General features: G+C 37.9%; 4 protein-coding genes across 5 annotated transcripts; 2 read left to right on the top strand and 2 right to left on the bottom strand.

Annotated features, from left to right (window-relative positions):
• The first annotated feature begins 46 nt into the window (after nt 1-46).
• On the top strand, nt 47-9,662 carry LOC147553192 (putative prolyl 4-hydroxylase 6). 2 transcript variants are annotated; one of them, XM_086664872.1, is made up of 8 exons: nt 47-368; nt 470-559; nt 668-725; nt 1,175-1,279; nt 8,303-8,360; nt 8,437-8,612; nt 8,717-8,774; nt 8,878-9,405. In XM_086664872.1, exons 1-8 carry the CDS (start codon nt 274-276, stop codon nt 9,177-9,179), a joined length of 942 nt encoding a protein of 313 aa, XP_086520998.1. In that variant the 5' UTR covers nt 47-273; the 3' UTR covers nt 9,180-9,405. The 2 variants fall into 2 exon arrangements, with proteins under 2 accessions (XP_086520998.1, XP_086520997.1); XM_086664871.1 differs by lacking the exon at nt 8,303-8,360 and having other exon boundaries at nt 8,517-8,612; nt 8,878-9,662.
• Nucleotides 9,663-12,336: 2,674 nt separating this feature from the next.
• On the top strand, nt 12,337-14,754 carry LOC147553193 (uncharacterized). Its single transcript, XM_086664864.1, has one exon. It carries the CDS (start codon nt 12,705-12,707, stop codon nt 14,652-14,654), a length of 1,950 nt encoding a protein of 649 aa, XP_086520990.1. The 5' UTR covers nt 12,337-12,704; the 3' UTR covers nt 14,655-14,754.
• A 198-nt stretch (nt 14,755-14,952) lies between these two features.
• On the bottom strand, nt 14,953-19,032 carry LOC147553194 (uncharacterized). Its single transcript, XM_086664866.1, has 9 exons — nt 18,311-19,032; nt 17,859-17,939; nt 17,342-17,752; nt 16,955-17,090; nt 16,633-16,795; nt 16,169-16,297; nt 15,878-16,072; nt 15,370-15,492; nt 14,953-15,211 (listed from the first exon to the last, which is right to left on the bottom strand). The coding sequence occupies exons 1-9, from the start codon at nt 18,471-18,473 to the stop codon at nt 15,104-15,106; spliced, it is 1,509 nt and encodes a 502-aa protein (XP_086520992.1). The 5' UTR covers nt 18,474-19,032; the 3' UTR covers nt 14,953-15,103.
• A 2,220-nt stretch (nt 19,033-21,252) lies between these two features.
• Nucleotides 21,253-25,265, bottom strand: 5-FCL (5-formyltetrahydrofolate cycloligase). Its single transcript, XM_086664870.1, has 7 exons — nt 24,908-25,265; nt 23,676-23,816; nt 22,647-22,814; nt 22,269-22,310; nt 22,136-22,181; nt 21,708-21,778; nt 21,253-21,588 (listed from the first exon to the last, which is right to left on the bottom strand). The coding sequence occupies exons 1-7, from the start codon at nt 25,191-25,193 to the stop codon at nt 21,455-21,457; spliced, it is 888 nt and encodes a 295-aa protein (XP_086520996.1). The 5' UTR covers nt 25,194-25,265; the 3' UTR covers nt 21,253-21,454.
• Between the last annotated feature and the right edge of the window lie 1,759 nt (nt 25,266-27,024).

A 27,024-nucleotide genomic window follows, 5' to 3' on the forward strand; every position in this document is an offset into this window, starting at 1 on the left:
AAATTCTAAGACTTATGGTGAAATATTCCTCCACACAAAATTCTATAAGGTTCGACGTGTGAAAATAAATTTCTCAGAGTTTCTTTTTAGTTTCCCTGTGGAGAAGAGTATGAAAGTTTTCTTTAAGAGGATTTAGAGTAAAAGTAGCATGGAAACTTACAAGATATGGGGAGTGGGGACTATTATACATACTAAGATCTCTCTATTTAACTCATCCAATCAAATCCAAAACCTCCTTCCTTTTTTCTCTCTCAAAATCTGAAGTTAAATGAAATGGGTTTCCAAGTGTTTCTCTTCTTCTTCTTTCTTCTCCCCACTCTCTCTCTTTCATCGATTTTCCCTGCTACTTGGCTTGGGGAGTTGAAGACGTACCCAATTCTCTCTCTCTCTCTCTCTATGTTTTATACTTTCAATTAAGACTTGAATGAAAGAGAATGAAAACCAAATTGTCGATTTATGTTTATCTCAGGCAAGAAGATTCTCCCATCCGATTGAAACAGAGGTCTAGTACTTCTAGTATCGACCCAACCAGGGTCACCCAACTCTCTTGGCACCCCAGGTCTCTCTTTAAACTCTCTTTCTCTCTCTATAATTATGTACTTGTATGTGACTTAAGATGATGATGAAATGGGTTGTTGTTTAATTTGTTGTGAGAGTGGAATAACAGAGCTTTCTTGTATAAGGGTTTTCTCTCCGACAAGGAATGTGACCACCTCATCAATCTGGTGAGAACAATTACTATTTTTTTTTTTGTCAAAAACAAAACAACTATTTTCAAATGGGAGATGTTACAATTACTTAAAGAGGATGACTGGCTTTCAACAAAACACAAAGTTTTTTTAAAAATTTGACTACGACCTAGACTGTTGTTTACCCGTATGAGTCAGCATGTCATTCTTTAAGTAAAAAATTCTAAGTAATTGTAGCTTTTTCAAATCTTATTTGTTTCCAACTAGACTCAAAATTACAACATCCAAAATCATGAAGAAGAAAAGGGTTAATTTCTGTTTTAGCCCCAGAGATGTATCCAACTAGGTCGTTGGGCCCCTCACGTTTGATCAGTTTCTACTTTGGTCTCGTAATAGAATGCTCACCATATATAGTTCTGCATAAGCTCCTGAAACGTAGCTAAGCTAACTAAGATGTTTATGTCATTAACATTGAGAACGGACAGGCAAAGGATAAGCTGGAGGTATCAAAGGTGGTTGATGATGAGTCCGGTAAGAGCATAAAGAGTGATGAACGAACTAACTCTGGCATGTTTCTTAGTAGGCGTCAGGTAACAAACTAATCTCAACTCCCCAATTCTAGTCTATAGGATTTGTGGGTTGCTCAAGATGGAATTAGATTAAGATTTACTTAATTATTTTTTTTCTAACTTATTCATACTTAGCCGTGAATGAAATATGTAGAATAACTTGAAACTCATTTCATCTAAGGTTTGACGTTGTTTGTAGTAGCTTTATCCCACATCGTCTGGACATTAGTAATCCTTTCCTTGGAAGTCAGTTTTTCAAGGAGAGCGGGGTCCAAAGAGCTCTAACTTAGTATTGGAGCTAGTGGTTTAGGCATGGGTAGAACCTCGTAATCAAGGGTGTAACCAGAAGTAGCATTAGGGGGAGTACGTAAGATGGGATACAATAGGTCGAATCAGACATGTCGGGTCTGATTGAGCATTTATAGCATTTCTTATTGGGATCATCAAATGACATTCTTTTTTGTTATTTTGTGTGACTCCTTGTATTTAATCAACTTATCCATATTGCTCTATATGTCCAATTGACATTGTGAGAGGGCGGTTCAAATTCAAAATAGGCAGTTTCATAAATTGGCAGCAATTGTGGCGGTTTCTAAAATTGGCAGTTTCACACATTGGCATCAATTGTGGCGGTTTAGAAACCCAAATTGTGAGGCGGTTTTGGATTCCTAATTTGGGTTGTTATTAGAGTCGGCTTATATGTATATATATAGGTGGGTTGAGTGCTTTGAACTATCATCAACAAAAACACAACTCTTCTTTAGAGAGAGCTAGAGAGAGAGCAAGTAAGAGAGATTTTTGTTCATAGTTTTGAGCGGTGTTAAATTTCTCGGTCGTCGAAGATTTAGTATAGAAGGTTAATTTCTATACGGTACCATCTTGGGACGAACTTGCGGGTTGTGTGAGTCGTCTTCATCTATCCTTCAATAAAGATTTCTTGTTCGCCCGAGGACGTAGGCTTTAAAGCCGAACCTCGTTAAATTCTGTTCGCATATTTGATTTTGACTTAGCTTTTCGATTAATCTTCATAATCGGATCAATTTCTGGGTAGGTTCGATAGCTTCCGCGACTTTTAGTTATAACAATTGGTACCAGAGCCTTGTTGAGATTGAACGAAGAGAAGATGGGATCGAGAAGTGGTACGGTCAAATCAGGGAAATATGAGATAGAGAAATTCAATGGGAAAATCGATTTTTCTTATTGGCGGATGCAGATGAAGAATCTGTTAATCTCGCAGAAATTACACAAGACGTTGACGGGAAAGAAACCAGGAGATATGTCAGATGAGGATTGGGAAGAGTTAGATCTCGAAGCACGGGCTACCATTATGTTGTGTCTTGAGAGGGATGTGGCGTTCCTAGTAGACGGAGAAGCAACGGCGGCGAGTGTGTGGTTAAAGCTAGAAAGCAGTTTCATGACGAAAACTTTAACGAATCGGGTCTACTTAAAATCCAAATTATTCACATGTAGAATGGAAGAGGGTTCTTCTATTCAGGAATATGTGAATAGGTTTGACAGGATTATCTCAGATTTGAAGGATATTGATGTTAAGGTTGAGGATGAGGACCAAGCCCTCATATTGTTACTTTCATTGCCAAAATCCTATGAAAACCTTGTTCAAACTTTGATGCTTGTTGGTGATAGTCTAAGCATGGAAGAGGCGAGAAATTCGCTATTAGCGGATGACCTTCGTAAGGTTGCTACTAGCAGTATGGCGTCGGGTGGAGTAGACAAGGATCAAGCACAAGGGTTGTTTGTAACGAGGGGGAGGAGTAATGAAAGGGGAAAGGGAAAGGGCGGGAAATCTAGATCCAAATCTAGAGGCTCTTTCAAGAAAACGTGCTTTAGTTGTGGTGAGCTTGGCCACTTTAAAGCGGCTTGTCCAAAAAGAAAGTTGAAGCAAAAGAACGAAAGCTACAAGGAGAAACAAGAGATGCAAGAGGCGGGATATGTGTCAGAAGAGGCGGACAAATGTTTCTCGGTGACAGAGGTGTCTGAGAAGATCTTCGATAAGTGGATGCTTGATTCAGGGGCGTCACACCATATGTGCCCAAATAGGGAGTGGTTTACTACCTATAGGAGTATAGATGGTGGTACAGTTATACTGGGTGATGATAGTATATGTAAAACTGTGGGACTCGGAACAATACGGATCAAGATGCACGATGGAGTGGTGAGAACATTGACGGACGTAAGACACATACCCGATTTGCGGAAAAATCTAATTTCCCTTGGTGTGTTGGAGCGGAACGGCTGTAAGATAATTATAGAGAATGGCTCCATAAAAGTCGTTAAGGGTTCTTTGGTGGTAATGAGAGGTACTCGTTACGGAAATTTATACAAACTTTTGGGGACAACAATTACGGGAGATGTAGCAGTAGGAATCAGTGGAAGGGATCCAACGGCTAGTACGAGGCTTTGGCATATGCGCCTTGGGCATATGTCAGAAAAGGGTCTATCTTTGATGTGCGGGAAAGGCTTGTTGAAGGACATGAAGAAGCCTTGCATGGAGTTTTGTGAGCATTGTGTGTTCGGGAAGGCACACAGGGTGACGTTCTCTACAAGCAAGCACAGGAGCAAAGAGGTGTTAGACTACGTACACACCGATGTCTGGGGACCGGCAAAGTTACCTTCCAAGGGTGGTTCCAGGTATTTTGTTACATTCGTTGATGATCATTCGAGATTTATCTGGCTTTATTTTCTGAAGCATAAGAATGAGGTATTCAACACATTCCTGGTGTGGAAAGCAATGGTTGAGAACAAAACTGGTCGAAAGCTGAAGACGTTAAGGTCGGATAATGGGACCGAGTACACGGATGGGGCATTCAAGGAGTTTTGTAATCAGGAAGGCATTGTGAGGCACTGGACAGTAGTAAACACACCTCAGCAGAATGGAGTCGCAGAGAGATTGAACCGTACACTACTTGAGAAGGCTAGATGTATGCGCTCCAATTCGGGATTAGGCGTAGAATGGTGGGCAGAATCTGTTGCTACAGCTTGTTATATTGTGAACAGGTCTCCACATTCTTCTTTAGATGGCGGCATACCTTACGAGGTGTGGTCAGGTGAACATGCAGATTACGGGAGACTTAAGGTTTTCGGTTGTACGACCTTTTACCATGTTAAAGGTAACAAACTTGATAATAGAGCAAAGAAGGCAATTTTCTTAGGATATGCTACAGGAGTCAAGGGTTATCGGCTATGGTGTACGGAAGAAAAGAAGTTTGTAATCAGCAGAGATGTGGTGTTTGATGAGTCATCTATTGTAGCTATGGCGAAAGCTACGGTGCCTAGTTGTGGTGATGTTGGGTCTACTAAAGCTCAAGTAGTGGAAGTAGAAACCGAAGACCAACGGGTTTCTAGGAATCATGATCAGGTGGAGCATCAGGATAATACTCAGGATGAGGAAATTGATGAACCCGATCATGAGGAGGTTCAAGGGGAAGGTACACAAGTTTTACAACAACAACAGCAGGATGTTTCGGTACACACTAGGCCGAAACGGTTATATAAGCCGGTACAGAGGTTAGGGTCAGACAAACCTCTTAGGCATTACGGGCAGGCAAATCTGGTTGAATATGCACTCTCGGTAGAAGACGACGAGCCGGTCACCTTCAAACAAGCTATCACCGCGGCGAAAAGAGAGAGTTGGTTGGTTGCTATGCAAGAAGAGATGGAGTCTCTTCACAAGAACCAGACATGGGAGGTTGTCTCATTGCCCGAAGGTAAGTCTGTTATTGGTTGTAAATGGGTGTACAAGAAGAAAGAGGATTCTTCCGAGATCAAGGGTACAAGGTATAAGGCAAGACTAGTGGCCAAGGGTTATGCACAGAAAGAAGGGGTCGACTACAATGAGATTTTCTCACCGGTCGTGAAACATACTTCTATTCGGGTGCTATTGAGTATTGTTGCTCATAGTGATCTTGAGCTGGAACAACTCGATGTTAAAATCGCCTTCTTGCACGGAGATTTGGAAGAAGAAATTTATATGGCTCAACCAGAGGGATACAAGGTTGAGGGTAAAGAAAATCAAGTATGTCGTTTGAGGAAATCTCTTTACGGATTAAAACAATCCCCTCGCCAATGGTACAAACGATTTGACTTTTTCATGCTAAAGCATGGTTTTCGCAGAAGTGACTATGATTGTTGTGTATACATCAAGAAGTTTCGCGAAGGTGACTTTATTTATCTCCTTTTGTATGTGGATGACATGCTTATTGCTTCTCGAAGCATGGTGGAGATAAATAAGTTGAAATCTCAACTCAGTCAAGAGTTTGAGATGAAAGACATGGGCGCTGCAAAGAAAATACTGGGAATGGAGATTAAGAGAGAGCGGTCAAGTAAGAAACTATACTTGAATCAGAAAGGTTACATCGAACGAGTAGTTTCTCGATTCGGGATGCAGAATGCGAAGGCGGTGTCAACACCTTTGGCACCACACTTCAGGCTCTCGGGAAAACAATCTCCCACTACTACGGTGGAGAAGGATCATATGGATCGTGTACCGTATGCTAGTGCAGTTGGCAGTTTGATGTACGCTATGGTGTGTACTCGTCCGGATATTTCACAAGCAGTCAGTGTGGTTAGTAGGTTTATGGCAAACCCGGGGAAGACACATTGGGAAGCTGTGAAGTGGGTCTTGAGGTACTTAAAGGGTACTGTTGATACGGGTTTGTGCTTTGGTGGAGACACATGTCAGGTAAGCGGGTATGTTGACTCGGATTATGCTGGCGATCTAGATAGAAGACGATCTACTACTGGTTATGTATTTAGGGTACATGGTGCTCCAGTTAGTTGGCGATCAATGTTACAATCCACAGTTGCGTTATCTACTACGGAGGCCGAGTATATGGCTATGGCCGAGGGTGTGAAGGAAGCATTGTGGTTATGGGGTCTTCTGGATGATCTAGGGATTAAGCAGGAGTGCGTGGATGTATGGTGTGATAGTCAAAGTGCGATCCACTTGGCGAAGAATCAGGTTCATCATGCTCGCACTAAGCATATCGATGTCAGGTATCACTTTGTACGAGATATCATAGAGGAAGGTGATGTTTCTCTCATGAAGGTACACACAGATGAGAATCCCGCGGACATGTTGACTGAAGTGGTGACATGTAGCAAGTTTCAGCATTGTCTGGAATTGCTGCAAATCGACTCGTGTTAAGTTGCCCGAAAGGGCGTAATGGCGACAAGGTAATCTTTATGTGAAGGGTTAGTAGAACTACGGTAGGCTTGATCCTGTAAAAGGGTACGTAGGCAGCCATGGTCATATGGTGCAGTCGGATGAAGTTACAAGAAGCAGATATATCTTACAAGGAGTATCCTGGTGTTCGTCCAAAATTTGAAATTTGAAGTATATCAAATTGTGTACGAGGTGGAGAATTGTGAGAGGGCGGTTCAAATTCAAAATAGGCAGTTTCATAAATTGGCAGCAATTGTGGCGGTTTCTAAAATTGGCAGTTTCACACATTTTTTTTTTTTTGAAGCCAAGGGAACCATTTCCATTAATAAGTGACAAAATCACATTGTTTACATGGATGCTACATCATTCTTATTTCTCTCCTTTGAAAACTTCATGAGAGTTACATACCTTTAAATGCAAAGTGCCTCATGAAGAGAAAGAAATGGGACTAGACACAGACTCAATAAAATGACCCTAAAGGTCGAGAATGAGAAGACCCTAAAGGTCGCGAATGAAAAGACCCTATAGGTCGACTAAAAGTAATGCTAATACAAATACAAATACTAAAATAACCACCGTAGTCGTCACCGGAAAGTCGTAGCCGTCACCGGAAAAATTGTTTTCATCACCGGAAAACCGTCTTCATCGTCGGAGAACCGCCCCCATCACCGGAGAACCACCACCACCACAGGGGAACCGCCGTCAATGCAACCACTCACTGCCCCATTTCTTAACTTACACAAACAAACCACGCACAGTAATCCATCTCTATCTTCATCTTCATTTTTATCTTCTTCTTCATCTTGTTTGAATTGGTCAATCAACAAAACCATAGAAGTTAAACCATTTGATGATTCAAAATTTTCTTCCCTGCTCAAGACTCAAGAGAGATTATATTGACCCATAGTTTGATTTAACCAAACAAAACCCTTTGAATCATAATTAAGATATCTTTCTTTTGATTGGGTAATTGGTATAAGTAGGGAAAAGATCTTAAGAAATGGTATAAATGAAGCAAGAAATAAAGCAAAGAATAAAGCAAGATTGGATTTTGGGTAAGCATGTATGTGTATAATCTTGACATTTCTTTATCTACTCTGGTAAATCCATATCTGGTTCTTCCTTTCTTCTTCTTCTGTGTGAGTAAGAAGATGAAGATGAAGAATGTTGTGGTTTTGATAGAGTACCCTAAAAACTATTAATGGAGGAAAAACCTAAACAAACAAAAGAAAAAAGGGGATCCGGCGAAGGGATGACCCTTCGCCGGAGGAAACAAAAACGCAGATCTGAAGAGGAAGGAAGTTAGTTTTTTTGGCTTTTGGCAGTTTCACACATTGGCATCAATTGTGGCGGTTTAGAAACCCAAATTGTGAGGCGGTTTTGGATTCCTAATTTGGGTTGTTATTAGAGTCGGCTTATATGTATATATATAGGTGGGTTGAGTGCTTTGAACTATCATCAACAAAAACACAACTCTTCTTTAGAGAGAGCTAGAGAGAGAGCAAGTAAGAGAGATTTTTGTTCATAGTTTTGAGCGGTGTTAAATTTCTCGGTCGTCGAAGATTTAGTATAGAAGGTTAATTTCTATACGGTACCATCTTGGGACGAACTTGCGGGTTGTGTGAGTCGTCTTCATCTATCCTTCAATAAAGATTTCTTGTTCGCCCGAGGACGTAGGCTTTAAAGCCGAACCTCGTTAAATTCTGTTCGCATATTTGATTTTGACTTAGCTTTTCGATTAATCTTCATAATCGGATCAATTTCTGGGTAGGTTCGATAGCTTCCGCGACTTTTAGTTATAACAGACATGTTTAGTCATTTTCATATGTTTGCTACTTTGTCCATTTTATTCGGTCCCAAAGGATGAGATAGTTGGTAACATTGAAACAAGGATTGCTACTTGGACTTTTCTCCCAGAAGGTAATGTTCCCAAAAATTTTGTTCTCTTATGTTTTAAAAAGTTGTATAGTTTTAACAATAAGTTTGTGGTAATCAGAAAATGGAGAATACATGCAAATTTTGCACTATGAGAAAGGTCAAAAGTATGATCCTCATTTTGATTATTTCGAAGATAAGGTAAATCAAGAAGTCGGCGGTCAACGTGTTGCCACTGTACTAATGTACTTGTCTAATGTTCCGAAAGGCGGAGAAACAATATTCCCTAATTCAGAGGTAAAAATGACCTCCTTTAACATTATTACGTGTTGTTGAATTAACTGTCTGTTTAAACTCTAAACGCTAAACCCTAAACTTTGAACATTATTTATCTTCTGCAGTTGCAATCTCAACCAAAGGATGATACCTGGTCTGATTGTGCCAAAAAAGGATATGCAGGTAGGCTTAGGATTGAAGAACTTGTGTGCACATTTGTTGATGATAAACTCTACTTATCTTCTTCATTTGCTAACATATAAAAGTATCTATTTTGATTTTATAGTGAAACTGAAGAAAGGCGACGCCTTGTTGTTTTTCAGTCTTAACTTGAATACATCAGCTGATACGACAAGCTTACATGGTAGTTGCCCTGTAATTGAGGGGAATAAATGGTCTGCTACAAAATGGATTCATGTGGAAGATTTAAAGGAATGGGTAACAGAAAATCCTGGATCGTCTTGTGCCGATGAAAACGAACATTGCTCTAAATGGGCCTCAGTTGGGGAGTGCAAGAAGAACCCTCATTATATGATAGGGACTAAAGACTTTGTGGGATATTGTAGGAAAAGTTGCAATGCTTGTTGAGTGGGCTACAAAAATGATGGATGGGATGGATGGATTGATAGACTAGATAGACAGAAACTGTGTTTTTATTTCAAAGGGTTCTTGATCAGTTTTGCTACCTGAGGTCAAAAAGTAGGTATACTAATGCGGTAATGCCATGACTAATCAGAGAAGAGACTAAAATTCAGAGAAGAGACTAAAATTCGACAAAAAAAAAAAAATCAGAGAAGAGACTAAAATTCGACAAGGTCTTCTCTGTGAGTTGTCAGGGTGTGCTCGTGCCTAGTTTTGGTGTATGGGCCATTATAGATGATTTAAAAGTTGAAAATTGTTAGGTATATCAGACCTAGCCGGCCCCCACTGGTTCATATGTATAATTTGATTGAGTTTGGTTTGTTTAAATTTGAGCGGGAATTAGACAAACAATAGTCATCTTAAGTTATTACAAACAATGTGTTAAAAGAGAAACAATGTGTTAAAAGAGTCTGATTTATTTTGAATTCCAACTCAAATAGACTTAAAATTAGTCTTATTTCGTTATTTAAACGAGTTGGGTGCATGAGTTAGATAAAAGACAATATGAAATCCAACTCGAGTCAATTAAGATCTCAAGTCAAACTTGAATAAAAAATTGAAAGAAAAAATATCCCCACCTAAGGGTCAAGGAGACTGAAAATGAAAAGCATCTACCTGTAAGGAGTGATGTTATTTTATCCAAAAGTCTTTTGAGTTGCTAAGCTTGGTTGAGGGTGTGAAGGCTGAGAGACTGAATCAGATTAGGAAAAAGACTTGTGACTTAATCGGGCTTCGTTGGGTCATAGAATATCCCCTTTTGATTGGTTCCACCAAGTAATCAATATTCAAACCTATAGTAATTCCTTAGGGTTTCTTCAACAAGTTGATTTTGTTTTTCTAATCCAAGAGAATCCACTAGAGATCTAAAAGATTTGGGATCATCTGATTTATATAATTCAATTTCCTCTTAGCTCTCTTATATGCTCACTCCATTGCATGTGTGCTAGATTTGTTATCTTCATTCCTAATTTATTATTACATGCTAGAAAACAAGGTTAATTTTATTAGGCCGCGGCTTTGGGGAATAAAGAAAATTCTCCGGGGAATAAATTCTCTAGGGAATTCAGATTTTTTTTAAAATTCTCCGGAGAATAAATTTTTATGGAGAATGCAAATTAAATTTTTTTTGAAAGTTCTCTTCTATCTCATCTCTTCTCTCTGCCACTTCATCTTCTCGCCACCTCATCATCTTCTCCGGCGAAAGTTGCCGGCCGGAAAATCGGGCCGGCGACCTTCAAAAAAAATTTTTAATTTTTTTTTTCTCTCTTCCTCTCTCTCTCTCTAATACTCCGGCGAAGGGAGACCTTCGCCGGAGATCTGGTCTGTCCATGGACAGACCTTCAAGGTCTGTCCACGAACAGACCAGATCTGTTCGTGGACGGACCTTCAAGGTCTGTTCGTGGACGGACCTTCAAGGTCTGTCCACGAACAGATCTGGTCTGTTCGTGGACAGACCTTGAAGGTCTGTTTCCACGAACAGATCTGGTCTGTTCGTGGACAGACCGGATCTGGTCTGTTCATGGACAGAGCGGACCTCCGGCGAAGGTCTCCCTTCGCCGGAGTGTTAGAGAGAGAGGGAGGAAGAGAGAAAAAATTTTTTTTTTTTTTTTTTTTATGTTTGGAGGTCGCCGGCTGGAAAACTGGTCGGCCGGCGACCTTCGACGGAGAAGATGATGAGGTGGCGAGAAGATGAGGTGATGAGTTATATCATCTTCTAAAATTAAAAGCCCCTTAGCAATAAAAAATGAACAAAAAAGTCAATCTTATTTGACTAGTTTTAAGAAAAGTCTTTATTCCCCGGAGAATTTTTTTTATTCCCCAAAGCCGCGACCTTTTATTATTGTATATCATTTGTTAAGTAAACTTCATTCCACCTCTTTTTTATTCGTTCTGATTAGAGCATGGAATGACAACGCAATATTTTAGGGTTTATCTTTCGAAAGGTAATTTGGCTAGTCTAGTTGTGGGTCTCTATCGTGAGTGATTTCAAAGAAGAAAAAGAAAATAATAGGATAACAAAGTATTGTCCTTAGATATGGCCCGATTGAGCTTTTCTCCTATAATGAAGGATTGATGGCACAAATTCTTCGAGAAACAAAAAGTAGAAAAAAAGTGAGTAACAGAGTATTATCCTTCGAGTTGGCATGGGTCCGACTGAGACTCCCTTGCATATCCGTTCGAGGACCAACATCGTGATTCTTTATTGAGGGGATTTTCAAAAATATTTTGCATCTTCATAAAAATGAAAAATATTTCTTTCTCTCAAAGTCTTACTGTGGGTTTGTCTCAAAAGTTGATAACAGGATCAAAAGTACGGATTGTGTCGTTATTGTATTCAGTAAGACTCTGAGTCTAACCTTAATGATTGTAGCTTTCCACACAAAAACTTTTTTTTGCTAGACTAGACTTTGAGAAATAGAGACATGAGATTCACATATTCTACACCTATAACCACATTTTATTTTTATAGTAATCATCCCACATAAAAATGCATGTTTCAAGAAACCAGATACTTAAGATTGCATATTGCTCTTCCATATGTATCTTGTTTGGTTCCTACTTCCCTACCACATGCAACTTGAATTCTTTTCTCTTTTTTTAGTCTATACAGTTCAAAGAACTCTTCATAACTCTCAGATCTTTCTTTAATTTTAAAGAAAAAGGAAACTAGTTAAGTTATGAGGGTACTCTCTAACAACCACTGTACCTATGAACATTTAAGTTCTTTAAAGATTCTCTCAAAAACCTTTGAAACAAGTGCAATCAAAGATAACATACATAAATGAACTCTAGCATCATTAAATCACTATTTCCATTTAGATCCAAAACTATGGGATCCCCATTTATGTCCATGAAAAAACACTAAAATGGTCCGATTTTCGAGGCCGACCACGACCCCAAAGGTTACGTGATCGGCCCCGATTGATCAGACCATTAGGAGAGAGATAAAGCCTGACCAATTAGGGTTGGCCACGTTAATTTTCCGGGCGTGGTCGGCACCAAAAATCAAGCCATTAGTCACAGTTGTATGTTCATTTTGGTTGTTGGCCTCATGAATTTTTTCTATCTCTCTCACTCACTCTATAGTACAAGATTTGTGACTGTTTTTGCAGCTTTACTGAAAATAAGATTCTTTACTTAGATCAAGAGCCATGTAATTCAAATCTATTAATTAGTTCCTTTTTTCACCAAGAACCATATTAATGCTTTTACTAATATACCCATCTTAGGACAGATATTTGCTTTTGAAATGATCAGACTGTGAAAAGGAAAAGAGTAAAAAAGCAAAAGCAAGAAACCAAAATCATTGACCATTAGCTTCTTTCTTTCTTTAATCAATCTTCTCACTTTTATATAATCATTTTTCATCAACATACCCAACTCATAGATTCTCTCTCTCTCTAGCTAGCTAAATGTCTTAATCTCAAAAAATTGAGTTTTTTCTTACCCATTTTGAATCCAAAGATTGTGATGATGATGATCTTAAAGAACTTCTTATTGGTTACTATTATGTTTATGATCTTGTTCACAGTTGCAGAGAGTAAGAAAAAGGGTAATGGAAGATTCTGCAACAAAAGAGACTTAATGGGTTTGAATGGTTTCAAATCTGAAATTCATCTTGATACTTCTGGTAGATTAGAGAAATGGGTTGGCCATGAATGTTGTAAATGGGAAGGTATTTCTTGTGATAACAAAACAAGAAGAGTAATTGGAATTAATCTTCCTGGTTTTATCTCTAATAATGATTTCCCACTTCAAACCAAAATGGAAGGAAACTTATCACCTTCCATTACTCTTATCACTTATCTAGAAGTTATCGATCTCGGTGGATTAATCGGTCTTACGGGTAATATCCCATTTATGATTGGTTCCCGCCTTTCAAATCTTCGAAAACTTTATCTCTATGGCAACAAACTCACTGGTTCAATACCATTCACCATTGGTAAGCTCTCGAAACTCGAAGAACTTCAACTACATGAGAATTCATTCTCTGGGTCAATCCCATATAGTCTTGGAAAGCTTCAAAATCTTAGTAGACTTCTTCTATATACCAATCAGTTTTCGGGTTCAATCCCCGATTCTATAACGAACTTATCGAATTTAGTTACTTTGGATCTTCATGGGAATAGATTTACGGGTCGAATACCAGAGAAGATAGGTACATTACAAGTTCTTAAAGAACTTGATCTTTCGGATAATCTTGTAAGTGGAAAACTACCTTCATCTTTGGGAAATTTAACTTCCATTTCAGTTTTGTATTTAGATACTAATTTGCTTGAAGGAGAAATCAATTTTCCAACAAGTTCTAATCAAATGCCATCACTTGGGTTTCTTAGACTTCATGATAACCATCTAACAGGAAGAATTCCACCTTCATTTGGATATCTTTCATCACTCCAAAGGGTTTCTCTAGCTAATAACAAACTTGAGGGAGAAATTCCATTTTTGTTCGGAAATCTTTTAGCAGTTTCAGAGATTTATCTCAATGGGAACTTGTTATCGGGAACGATACCCAAGTCGCTTGGAAAACTCTCGCGTCTTCTGTTTCTGATTATGTCTAATAATCTCATTGAAGGTCCTTTGCCATCTGAGATTGCTTCTCTCCAAAATCTTCAAACAATTGATCTGTCGTTTAACCGTTTAAATCTCAACTCTGTTCCAAAATGGCTTGGACAAATGCCTTCCCTTTGTCGAATTTCCTTAGCTGGTTCTGGAATCCAAGGAGAAGTTCCAGAGTTTTTTCGAACAACTCCGAGTTCAATTCTTGAACTAGACTTATCAGATAATCATCTGACTGGAACTATTCCATCATGGTTAGGGAGTCTGAGTAGTCTCTACTCATTGAATCTTTCAAGGAATTCACTTGTTTCTACAATACCTGAAGCAATCACTAAGTTGAAGGATTTGGGTGTGTTAGATCTTCATTCGAATCGTCTTACTGGGTCAATTAGTAAGATTTTTGAGATCGAAAACAGGTTTGAGGAAGGATCGTTGACATACATTGATCTTTCTGCTAACAATTTTTCTGGTGGAATTGATGGAATTGGAGTAGGGAGTCAGACTCAGATCGAATACCTTAATTTGTCGCATAATTATTTGACGGGTAGGTTACCTATTTCTATTGGAAAATTGGGATCGATGAAAACGTTGGATATGAGCTATAATGGATTGGGTTTCACCCTACCAGGATCATTGAGCAATATGAGCTTGTTAGAGAGACTAAAGCTTCAGAAAAACAAGTTTACTGGTCAGATACCAAATGAATATCTCAAGTTAACAAAACTTAGAGAGTTGGATCTATCAGATAATATTTTGGTTGGAAGAATTCCAGTTGGGAAACCTTTTAGTGATTTCTCACAGAGCTCATACTCTGGAAATAAAGGGTTGTGTGGGAAACCTCTTTTTCCATGTAAGTTTTGAATTTTTAATTAGGGTTTGGTGATATTTCATGTAATGTCTCTAAATCTAAAGAATGTCAATGTACCCCTTGATTCTTGGTAAAGATTTGGTTGATTTAGAATATTTTGCGAACTCGAGTGACGTTTGTGTTTCTCATTGTCTGAATCTTTGTTGTCTTACTCATCAGAGACTAACGTGTCCGAATCTGAAGCGTCTGACCTAAATGGACCCAAGATCAAATCAGCTATCCATACGAGTCGAACAAAAAAAACATCCTGAATTCTGACTTGAGACAATTTAGACCCCTAAAAAAGAATAATAACAAGGAAGAAACTTTTTTTTTTATATATTTGAAATGAAGAATTCAAAAGAAACAAGAAAAATATGCTTCTGAGGTTTCATAAAAATTGACAAGGTTGAGATCTTTTATTAGATAAAGGTTTACAACATTAGAATTTTGAGTATATTCTTCACAGGTGCTCTGGATCCAGAGCCAGATGATGATAATTAGAGTAGTCGATACCGTTCAATCTTATACAACATAAGATCTGCTCCGGCAATTCTTCAGCCTTGTTTCCCTGCACCACCCGGTAACATGTTAAAACCACGAGCGAGATTTGAAAGCATAAGAACTTCATCCATTAAGAATTTATGCAAATTAATGGTGTCAAAGAAAAATATTCGAAGAATAGAGTACAAGCGATAATGTTTTTCGTAGTCCAGTTGATAGGTTTACCTGAATTGTCAATCCAACATCTAGGACACAAATCCTCAGCCTGTCAAGAAATGCCGAGAATCCTTTCCTAGAGATGTAACTAAATCTGTGCATATCGATATCAATCTCAAAGTAATTCTCGCCCTGTAAGAAAGTTGAGACAGCAACTAGTCAGATGAATTCAGAAACATTCTGATGTAGAGGTCACCAACGGGCCTGTCGGCCCAACAAGGCCCCTTATATTGGCACACTGGCCAGCATGGCCCATTTCAAAATGAACCTCCACTAAATCTATTCTGAGGAATACAACTTATTATTCTACTACACAAATCAATAGAAAATCAGTAATTCTGATAGTAGGGCCCGCAACTCTCTTCTTTGCTCGGATGCCGGCAAGTCTTAGCCCGGGTGCTAGACTAGGCATATGTATACAACATTTTGACTTTTATATATGTAGCTTCTGCTTCTCTGCTTGGGCTAATCCCGAGCTCGGGTAACTTCTGACTACAAGGTATCAAGTATAACTTACCAAGTAAAATTCATGTTGAGGCCGTGAAAGAACAGGTTTTTCATTGTATGCGTGCATAAGTTTCCTCTCGGGTGCATTTAACTGCAGGTCATCCACATTTGCGACACGACCTAAGATCTTTATCCTTTCTCGGACAGGTACAATTGTGTCTACAGGAAAACCTTTCACTTTTTCTACTTCATCATCAAGTATTCTCTGCATCAAAGGAAAGTTAGAAAATGATTGACTAAAGAAAAGGAAAAAAATCATAGATTTGAATTTCGACCATAAAAGTACTAAAGACTATCTTACCCTGAAATTCTCCTGGAAATTTAGTGGAAGTTCTTTAGAGTAACTCTCCGAAAGCTTAAAATACAAAACAAAACTCATGCCTTCCCCGTCGGTTTCACCATGGAAGATAGCAGCTGGATATAATGGAATCTGCAGAGATACAACCATATTAGTACGGAAAGGCATTATCAGAAATGAATATTATGGAGGGAGGGGAAATAAGTTTCTGGTAAGGATCAGAAATCTTATAACCCTAATTTAATAATCAGAAGGTATCCTCTGATTAATTATGAAAGATACAAATACATATCTTTTTAGCTCCCGGGCTCATATTGGTCATGGGTTGAGAACCGGAATTGAACTCTTTGAGATCGAATTTCCTGTTGTTCCTATAAAACCAATTGGTCGCAGGTTCGAATCCTATAAAACCAATTTATTGTGTGTGTATTATTCATTCCACAAACATCACCACTTAAGAGATATACCTGAACATTAACAACAAGAATAGGTGGGAGTTTTCCAGTTGAATTTGTAGCAGGAAGTTGCACAAACCGAGCAATATGATCAATTTTTCTCGGAGATAAGAAGACATCAACACCGAATGGGTAGTATGCAGCATAGTCAGGAGCAAACTCTTTCTTTTTATCCCTGTCGTATATATTAGAAACGTATTCTATTTAAGATGAGATCAAAGAAAAAAATTCAAATTATAAGCTACGATTATCTATAGATGTCCAACTATTCGTTCTTCTGAAAAGGACAAATGGAAGAAGAAAAAAGGAAACTACTTGGATATTGTTCTCTTGCCTAAGATAATTGTCGCCCCGAACTCTGAAAGAACTGGGTTCAATAGCTGACCAACAATCGAACATTTTCTTGTCTATTGGGCAGAATGAAACTTGGGTGCCAGCAATTGGTCTTTGTAGAACCATCTTTGAAGGATCTAACACAATACGACAGTAAGATCAGAAAGACATAAATGACATGATTATCAATCAAAAATTTCCGGACATAAATCTTTATGACCTATCATCAATAAATATCAATCGATCAAGAACCCATAGCATCATACAAATGATTGACATGGAGGAACCACTAGTTGACTTTCAGGGGCTAGCCTACTGGTTGTTTCCTTAGAGTGATACTGATTTAAGCTTTAATCGACAACCACCCAAAAAAAAAACTATTACTTACTTGAGGTTGGATTAGAATGACCGTCTTTCCATTTAAACGACAATATAGTAGGAGCCTTTTTCTTCACGCTAGGTGAAGTAGGACTCAAAGATTTCTTCTTCTCAATTGAAGGAACAGTAGATGCAAGACAAGGCAAGCAAGTATTTGGAAGTATCCCAAAATGACTAAGTACACCACCACCATTCTTCTCTCCACCACTTGCATCAACAGAGTCACTAGTGTGTTCATCATTACTTGGTTGGAGATCGGCATCACTTGAGTGAGAGACTCGGCTGTTTGAAGTTTTAGCAACCTCACTGATAGATTGTCGTGGAGAAACATTTCCGTGCTGGTGGTCATCATGGTTACCCATTCTTGTTGATGATATACTAGATAAAGATGTGCCTTCAGACCCATTCAAGGAAAATACATCTGTTGAAAAATGGAAGTATTTGTTTGATCAAACAGAAGTCGAAAACCCTAAAAATAAATCTAGATGATGTGATATTCGAATTTGATGTGTGCTTTTCTTTTTTACCTTCTTGAACACTTTCGAACTCGTCTTCATAATCGGATTCAAATACAGGTATGGAGTCGAACCACGCCTCTTCTGCACTTCCTGTCTCATACATTAAAATCGTATTGGCATATAATTATGAGGTATCAAATAGAGAGAACTGCATTGGCATTTGAATATATAAAAAAAATAACCTAGGTTTCTAATAAGAGGCTGAGGAATAAGAACCCTAATTAGCTCATTCACTGGCACAACCTAAAACCCTAATTATTATTAACAACTATACCCAATTAAACAAATAATACAATCACCAACTCCAATAATCAACACAAAAAATAGCAGAAGCAGATGAATACCCCCAAATCAATATTAAACCAAAAAAATTAATAAACCTAAATTCAAAATATAGATTTACCCTAATCAAAGATAAACCCAATAATGATAAAATTCGTGAGAATCAAAGGGGCCGGTACCTTGAAAAGTTGGATTAGTAAAGGAACAATCAGGAACCTTATTATCATGAGTTAATTGATCAGATTTTCGAGATGAAATTTTTCTTCTAATAATTCTTCTTCGTTTTCGTGACTTTGATCGTCTTCCCACACATCCTGATGGTCTTGAAACACACCCACCCATTATTACCCACCTTCTTCTTCTTTTTATCTCTTCAAAACCTAAACTTTTCTTCTGTAATCTCGCCTAATTCTTTCTTTCTTTCTTTGAATGTCTCACTGTTTCTCTCTCTAAAAAATAAGAGAGAGAGAGAGAGAGAGAGAGAATGTATATAAAAGAAGGGTATTTTGATCTTCTTCCCCTTTTTATTCACCAAACAAAAATATAATTGAAAAAATGGAGTTGTTAAGATTCTTCAGAACTAAAAGACTTTTTTTTTCACTTGCTTATGTCGTAAGAGAAGAAAAAAATAAAAATGGTGGGTTTTTAGAGAGAGAAAGAAAAGAGAACTTCCCTGTAACTCCTCCTTCCAGTTGAGACGATTTTTTCAGCCTTTGTTTCTCTCTCTCTCCTTATTTTCTCTGTTTTGGTAATTAGGTAGAGTCAATTAAAAACACAATAAAGGGCAGTTGTTGTTTCAAGGGTTAATTTCATTTACCATCCTAAACATAGACCCAACTTATCAATTGGTCTCCTAAAAATGACCAGCTTTCGTTTCGCTTCTTTTTCATATTTTCTTTTTCTCATATCAAGTTTTAAAAGTTGATTTCTTTTCTTTCTATATATGCTTGTATCTTTATCTTGTTCCACTCTCAAAAGAAAGAAGAGATACAAGAATGTTGAAGGAGAATAAGAGATGTGAATGAATTATTGTGAACTGTGGTGGACGACCATTGGTGGAAGGAGAGAAAAGATAAAACAAAACCAAGAGAAAAGGAAAAAAAAAATGTTCCCTTCTCCGAATCCCGGACGAACCCCTCTCCGACGTACTCTACGGCTTTGGCTCCCTCTTCTGTGAATCTCCGGAGGCTTTCTGACCCGGTGATTCTATGTAGGTTATCCGAGGGACAGAAAGCCATTCCGATATCTGAACCAGTCACTTTCAGAAAAAAGATTATGAAGAGTTGTCGATCGCCTGCAGATCATTTGTAAGTGCCCATATAGTAGAGAACTTTTGGAAAATCTAACGGGGCTAAAACAGAAGTTAGTGATTTAGTCATTTAGGGAGCCATCTTGGTAAGATGGTCATCTTTAGAGCCCAAAATGTAACTCCACAAACTCATCTATATACGTGGGCCCATGGATCCTACGTGGATTTAAGAATCTTACGTGGTAGATCCTTATTGGTTGCACGAGTGGACTGTTGAACTGGTGGTAACCGTGTTATCTGTAGCTGCTTCGCACGATAACAGTTGTTATCAGACCCGGTCTGCTGACGTGTATAAGTCACTTTCAGATTATTGGGCCCACTATATCTAACGGTGTATATTTGTTTGAGTTTTGTCCGTTAGATTGATTTATTTGTGTTGGGTCCCACATAGGAACAGTCAAAGTCAATAAATTCTCCCGAATATTTTTGACTCAGATCCGACACGTAGGTAGATCATCAAGTGTATTTATTCGGCGGGAACATCGAAATGGAAAACTTATGAAAGCGAGACTGACGATGAATAGATTTACTATTTTACCCTTTGAATTTAATAATGTCAAAATGTTACTGTACTACTACTTTGAGAAATTTATTTACTGTCTTGGGAAGTTTGATGATCTTGATGTTCAATTAGATTTTTTTTTTGTTGAAAATCATTAGATTATTTGGGTGCACGTTTTTGTTGCAATTTTCTTCTACTTTATGTATCAAAATGCCGCAAGTCTTATTTTAAGATGTTGTCATATTATTCCAAAAAAGTATGCAAAGTTTGAATATATCTCTAGTGCTCAAGCACGATATAAAAATTTGCTCTATTTTCCTTTGCAAAAGAGAGAATCATGGCAAACCAAATAATCTAAAATGTTTCTATGGTGTGAGAAGCTAGGTTTGGGTAATAAACCAAATGCATGAGTTTGTATTTGGTAAGGCTGGACAAAATCACAAACTCAGTATATAAATAAAAAGAACGAAAAAAAAATCTATTTGGTACGATCCATTTACTAACCGACTGTACTACCTGCAGCAACTTTAGGATCATGGTGTTACTCGGAGCTGGCAATGTAGTTCGCAAAGTCATGATCCTTTCGGACCTCATATCTATGGCAAAATTTTGTTGAGAGTATGGCAAAATTATATGGGATGGGAAAAGCATTTCTTTAGGTCTACCTTTATTAGGTGAGGTTGTACCTACATTAGTTAGAACCATAAAAGCCTAACATATCTTTTTATATAAAAAAGAAAAAATGATCCCTCAACCCATAATCATTTAAACTAAATAATGGGTTTGAGTAACCAAAACTGAGATCTAGAAGACAGTGATGGATCCCAGATAGGAAAGAAGAAGAAATGAACCACCACTACCACCATCTCACAAAAGAAAGATCAGAAACAAATTAGACCAAATGGGTCCACTCACTTCAATATTCTGTTTTTCTGCTCCTGATTTAGAGTTTCATGTTAGCCGACATAAGTAGGTGCTTTCTTCCTAATCTAACAAAATATCGTCTGAGTGGCTGACTAAGAGTTATCTGAATGACTGACTCAGACTGATTAAGAGTCTGATTGGTTGATTTTTTTTTCCTTTTGTCTCATCTTCACTGGGAAGATGGTAGTAGGTACCAGCCATAAACAATAACAATTGTTACATATAACTAAAATTCGATCAAATTTTAGTTAAGTACCCGGTTATTTGATCATCAAGGCTTGATGACAAGAACCTTAGAAGATGAACACTAGTGAAGTTAAGGAGCGAAAAGATGAATAAAGAAAACCAATTGAAGAACATAGAAGCAACAGCGAGAAACAGAAAAATCATCTAATCACTTGATTTTATTGCAAGAGTACAAATATTACAGGAAGGGAACCCGAAAAAATATCATCATTAACATAAATATCTGCTTAAAATGGAAGAATCTTATGGTGTTGAAATGCGCCGTTTCATGCTTCCCTAGTTTAGAAGTATTACAGAATAACAGCATGGAAGAGATGAGATATGAATTTTGCACTTGCTGGTTTACATCCTCCCGAATGCTGCCTGGCTTATAGGAATCACACCAGACGGGGTGACCAGGGCATCCACAAATTCATCATTGGGTGTGACAGAGATGAGTCCTTCGTCCAAAATTTGCCGAGAGTATGACAGTGCAACTAACAGCAAAGAGGGAAAGAAAAGTTTAGTACAAGACAAATAATATTGGAAGGATAAGAGTTTATCGTCGAGGCTTGAAGTTATAAGTAATATCAAGAATCATAGATTGAGTTTGTACCACGAAGAGGTTGCTTCCACTTCCGCTCTATAGCGAGCTCCTGGTATTTCCTTAGAAACGTATCGTAATAACTTTTACCATGTACAAAAAAGCAGGCAAAAGAATATCAAATCAGAGTGCTTTTAAGTGAAAATGCTATATAGACAGGAAGATAAAGTCAAGTTCCTCATGAAAAGAATGAAACGAGAAAAAGATGAAAGGAAGGAACAGATTTTCTTTGAAACTATGACATGAGATTCAATGCTAAATATTTAACAATGTTGGTTTGAGACAATTTTCTTGACAACCTTATAGATATAGGGCATCTGATCAATTGCTTTTACTGTTTTGGTTATCCGAGATAATAAATGTAAAGTGTAACTAATGTAAGATGACTAACTTGTACCAACCTAGCATTATCCAATATTTGAATAGGAAGATGAACTTACCCTCCACCACGACCCAAGCGTCTTCCCGATCTATCAAAGGCAAGTCCTAATAATAAAAGGAATAAGGTGAATAAGACAAAAATGGATCTTTTTGGTGTTAATCACTGTAAAATTATTGGAAGATGGAATTCACCTGGTAGGAGGAGCAGGTCGACTGGTTCGTCTGCCTGCATAACTGCGTCGGAGAGATGTGTTTAGATATAAATATGAGAAAACAAGAAGGAACAGTCGCCATAAACAGCTGTGCCTAATTATTTCTTAATGCTCTTCAATAAAGCTTGGATGAGAACGTAAAAGGGCAGTAGGACCCGAAAGTCAAATGAAAAATTGATAACCGACGAATGCTTTGAAAGGAAACCCTTCATCTATGGCCATGACGAAATATAGGAGTTTCACAAAGAAAATCAAAACGATGAAACTATAAGCCTAGATAAAGGACGAACAGGACGTGGCCAGGATTAATAAAACAAAAGATCCAGGAAAAATAAGAGAATTCATGAGAACTGTTTACCATCTTCTCGTTGATTTCCATCACCATCTACTGGGGCTGGTTCCAAAATGTTCATTGAGTTAGCAATGAGATCATCCATGCTAGAGATATTGAACATTCGCATATGGCAGTTCTTGTCTTCAACTCGTGGAACATAAAGCTTCTTCTTGATTTGTGTACTTTCTTGATCTGTCAAACAACAACTACTAATGCATTATGTGCAATTACATAAAATATCTTACTAAATCGAAGTTATCTTTCTGATAATCTTTTAAAACAATCTAACCACCAAAAGAAGGTTTACAACCACATATCACCCATACACTTGTACTTATAGCTTGTGGTGGTGCTATTTGCGCTTCTGATTCTCTTGTTCTATAATTTTTCACATACAAAAGAGTTCACAAAGTGAAGATATTATTGTAAAGAAATGAGATTTATGAAGTTTTATGTTATGTAATAGGGGAGATATAAATTTGCAAATCGACTTCTATAAAAAGCAGAAAGTACACCGTCTAGGAGCTGCATCAATGAATTCATACTTAGTACTGAGATAAGTTTTTGGTACATCGTCCTGACAATACCAAACAAGTTTTTCAAATATCCTAATCCTTTCAAAGGGGAGACAGGTGATATACTTCAACCAAGAAAAAAAAGTGAATGGTAACAAAGGAAAGCTGAGTTTCTCGTGTATAAAAAAGATAACAATAGACTGAGCCAGCTAGACTAAATGAACTATAATGTCTAGCAAGTTCTGTTTCAAAGAGAAAAGAAAATCATTTAAATAGTACGGAACGTTGAATTGGAGTGATGAAGCATAAATACAACCAAAAGACATACTCGAGAACTGATCCTCTCCAAAACACTTCCTCAAAAATAAAAGATCGAATGGTGAACGAATTCTACTGAAAAAGATAGTATTTACAAGTATAACATGAACAAGAAGCTACAAGAATAGTAAACACTTACTCTGAGCTAACATAGCATTCTAATGGTAAAAGAAATTATTGAATGATCAAAATATTAGCCTAGGCGCAAAGACATACATACCTTTAACTTGATCAGAGAGGATTTCTGACAGAATCTTTGAAGTATCTACTTCCCGTAAGGCAGCACAGCTAATATAAGCGCAAAGACTCTTACTGGACTTAAACCATGGTGATTCTAGTACAAGATTCTGTATAGCAGTATCTGAAAGGAAGCTAATTTCAGAAATGGGAAAAATCGACCCTTTTTTTATATTTCATTAAAAGAAAGAACTATACACACATCTCCTTTCTCCTCCTACAAGAATAATAGTGGATTTATTCATGTTTTATAGTTCTATTGTACGAACTAAACTTCAGCTGTTTTTCTATTCTTAAGCTCTACAATTTATTTTCCGATAGCACTACTACCCGATATTATGCAACATCTTCGCCACACAATGTATAACAGAATAAACTTAGAGGCCTTATATCCTCCGAGTATCTAGCAGTTGAGATTGCTTCCTTCACAATCTTATCATCATCACTATGTGCAGAGCTTGGGCCTCTCCAAAACGTTTTGGGTTGGATGCTAAAAAAATTTATAGTTACTACTGTGCATCTGCATATTTCAAGTAGTTTCAAAAAATTTCCCATTACGTCTAGTCTCTAGAGAGCAAATACCCAACTTTATCACGTTCTAGAATCGTTCTCGAAAACATCACATTGTTGTGAACCCTAGTTGTGAGGTTCTTAATCCTCTGTTAAAAGCGTACTGACCATTGTTGTGAACCCTAATTGGTTCTTTCAGTTCCGTAGTTGAAATGACTGAGACGCAAATAATTGAAGCTTCCTCTTTGTTATCAACTAAGTTTTTTCACTCCAACTAGTTTAGGGAATCAATTGGTTCCAAGTATCATACATCCACTAACATCTCATTGGCACCAAGAACATCAACAACTACATACCCTAGATTTCTTTAGAGCATATAACTATTATACGCCAAAATGTCAAATTTCCGACGACTATCTAATCATACAATAAGTATATTTACTTAATACACATTCAATTGTAGTACTGATTTCCACAATCAATCAAAACAATATTCACAGAGAAACAAAACCGAGCTGATATCATGAACCTTTTAATTTCTAAATTAGGGCAAAAACTATCTAATCCACACATATATAACAGTACAATAATCAAAATAACAAGATGTAATTAAAAATCTAAAAAAAACAAATTGAAATTTCATATAGGAATAAACAAACAGACAATTAAGAAAAAGAAGTAAAAAAATGAAATGATTAATTTGACCTTCTTGAGATCTCTGAATGGAAGTCATGGCCTTAAGATCTTTCTTAACTTTAGATCTTAGAGTTCGTTTCTGTTTGAAGATTGAATCCAGATTAAGATCTTCACCACTCATTCTGACGACGGAGTAACGAGATGTATTGTACAAGGTAGTGCGGCGGCGAGAGAAGAGAAGCGGCGGAGCTGCTGATGTATGAAGTGGTGGTGGAGGTGCTATTCCGGTGGTCGTTGAGGTCATCACCCCCAACTTCTTCGCCTTTTGTACTAATACCGCACATTTTCTTCTCATTTTCTGACAACAGTGTTAAAACGTTTTTATTACACAGTTTCCAAAACTGTTTTTATGTGACATTTAACGGAGAAATTTTATGGGCATTAATGAATGGTTAGTTTTATAGGGTGTCCTTGTTAAAAAGGGTTCCTCTTTGTAAATTCAGTACGAGGCTACGAGCTCACTGAATTTGAATCCACCGAATTCACAAGAGACTATTCGGTATGAATTCACCGAAATTCACTCTGGTAGACTATTTTTGTAAATTCGGTGGACACATATCGAATTCACGAGAGAGGCCCTTTTAACAAAAATGGAGGGTCCCTATAAACTTCCCTTAATGAATTATCAATAATATATATTCCTTATTTAGGGTGATTTTATAGGTCATGTTTTTGTTAAAAGGGCCCCTCTGCTAAAAGCGCACCCCATATTTAGTATTTTAGTTATAAGGACCCCTCTGCAAAAGAGCACATCCTATTCTTCATTTGACCTAACGGCAAAGTTAGCGCCGTTAGGTCAAAATTAAAAGACCAAAAATTTGAAAGTAGAACACAAACTCCAAACCTACCATCATCTTCTCTTTAACTCAGGTAATTGAAATATCTCTCTCTCTCTCTCTCTTTCTTTCTCTCTTTCTTCTCTTTAGCGTGGGTGAAATTAGGGGTGGGAATTCTACCCGAAAGCCCGATACCCGTCACGTTTACCCGCGCCCGACAATGTCCATGGACGCCCGCGCCCGAAGATGGGTACTACCCGCCCAGCCCGATGATTTTTCGTGGGCGGGCTCGGGTGAAAAGCTCTGCCCGCCACCCCGCCCATACCCGAGCCCGATATGCTCACCCGACGGGTGCCTATAGATGCCAATCACTTTGAGTGTCGATTATACTTCACTATAAAGCCCAAAGTAGATTTAAGGTTTCTCCCAAGATATATAAACTACATATTGAAGCAACCCTAATAGTTTACCACATTGAATCTGAAAAATTCGATAGCATAGAGAGAGAGAAAAAGAATCTACGTTGTCTCTCTAGCCGTTTCTCTCTTATTTACTAGACCTTCTTGTGCCAACCTTCTTCTCTATTAAATAAGTTATTGGGATCATCTTCCATCTCTATGTAGTGGTCAAATTTTAAGATTATTTTGATGTGAAGGAAGAACAAAGAAGAACTAATGAAACATACAAAGACAAGAAAAAAAGTGGAAGACAACCAAGTCTCATGTTTGCATATATAGATCTATATCAGTTGTTGATTTCTTATGTTACGGAATCTGAGTATTTCTTTCATTCTTGATTTATAAGTTTTGTAAAGTTTTGGTATCAATTTGTTTAAAGAAGCTTATTTGAACAATATCAAATTTCTAGAGTTTTCTGATCTGGTAAAAAAATATCAGATAAAGAAATCCGATGCCCGATTTGCCCGAAGCCCGACTTGCCCGATGCTTTAGTGGGCATGGGCGGGCTTTGATCATAGGAGATTTCAGAAAAGCCCGCCCGAATCCGCCCGAGAACCCGAGTGGACAGAGGAGAAACTTACCCGACCCGCCCGAGCCATACTCAGAATTACCCGCGGGTGCCCATACCCGCCCGATTCCCACCCCTAGGTGAAATATAGTTTTGAAGGGGGTTTGTTTCACTCCCTCAATGGGGCACCCTTAAACCAAACTAAGCCACAAAAGACCTTTGGGAAATTTTAAAGGGGCCTCCCGTTTTTGTTAAAAGGCTCCTCCTCGTGAATTCGATGCGAGCCCACAAAAATTCACTCCAGTAACCTATTTTTGTGAATTCGGTGGATTCGTACCGAATTGTGAATTCAGTGGGATAGCATCGAATTCACGAGAGGGGGCC

The sequence above is a fragment of the Eschscholzia californica genome, unplaced genomic scaffold, assembly GCF_041429995.1.
Source record: "Eschscholzia californica isolate CP2 unplaced genomic scaffold, dmEscCali1.0.p SCAF_3, whole genome shotgun sequence".
Taxonomy (NCBI): Eukaryota; Viridiplantae; Streptophyta; class Magnoliopsida; order Ranunculales; family Papaveraceae; genus Eschscholzia; species Eschscholzia californica.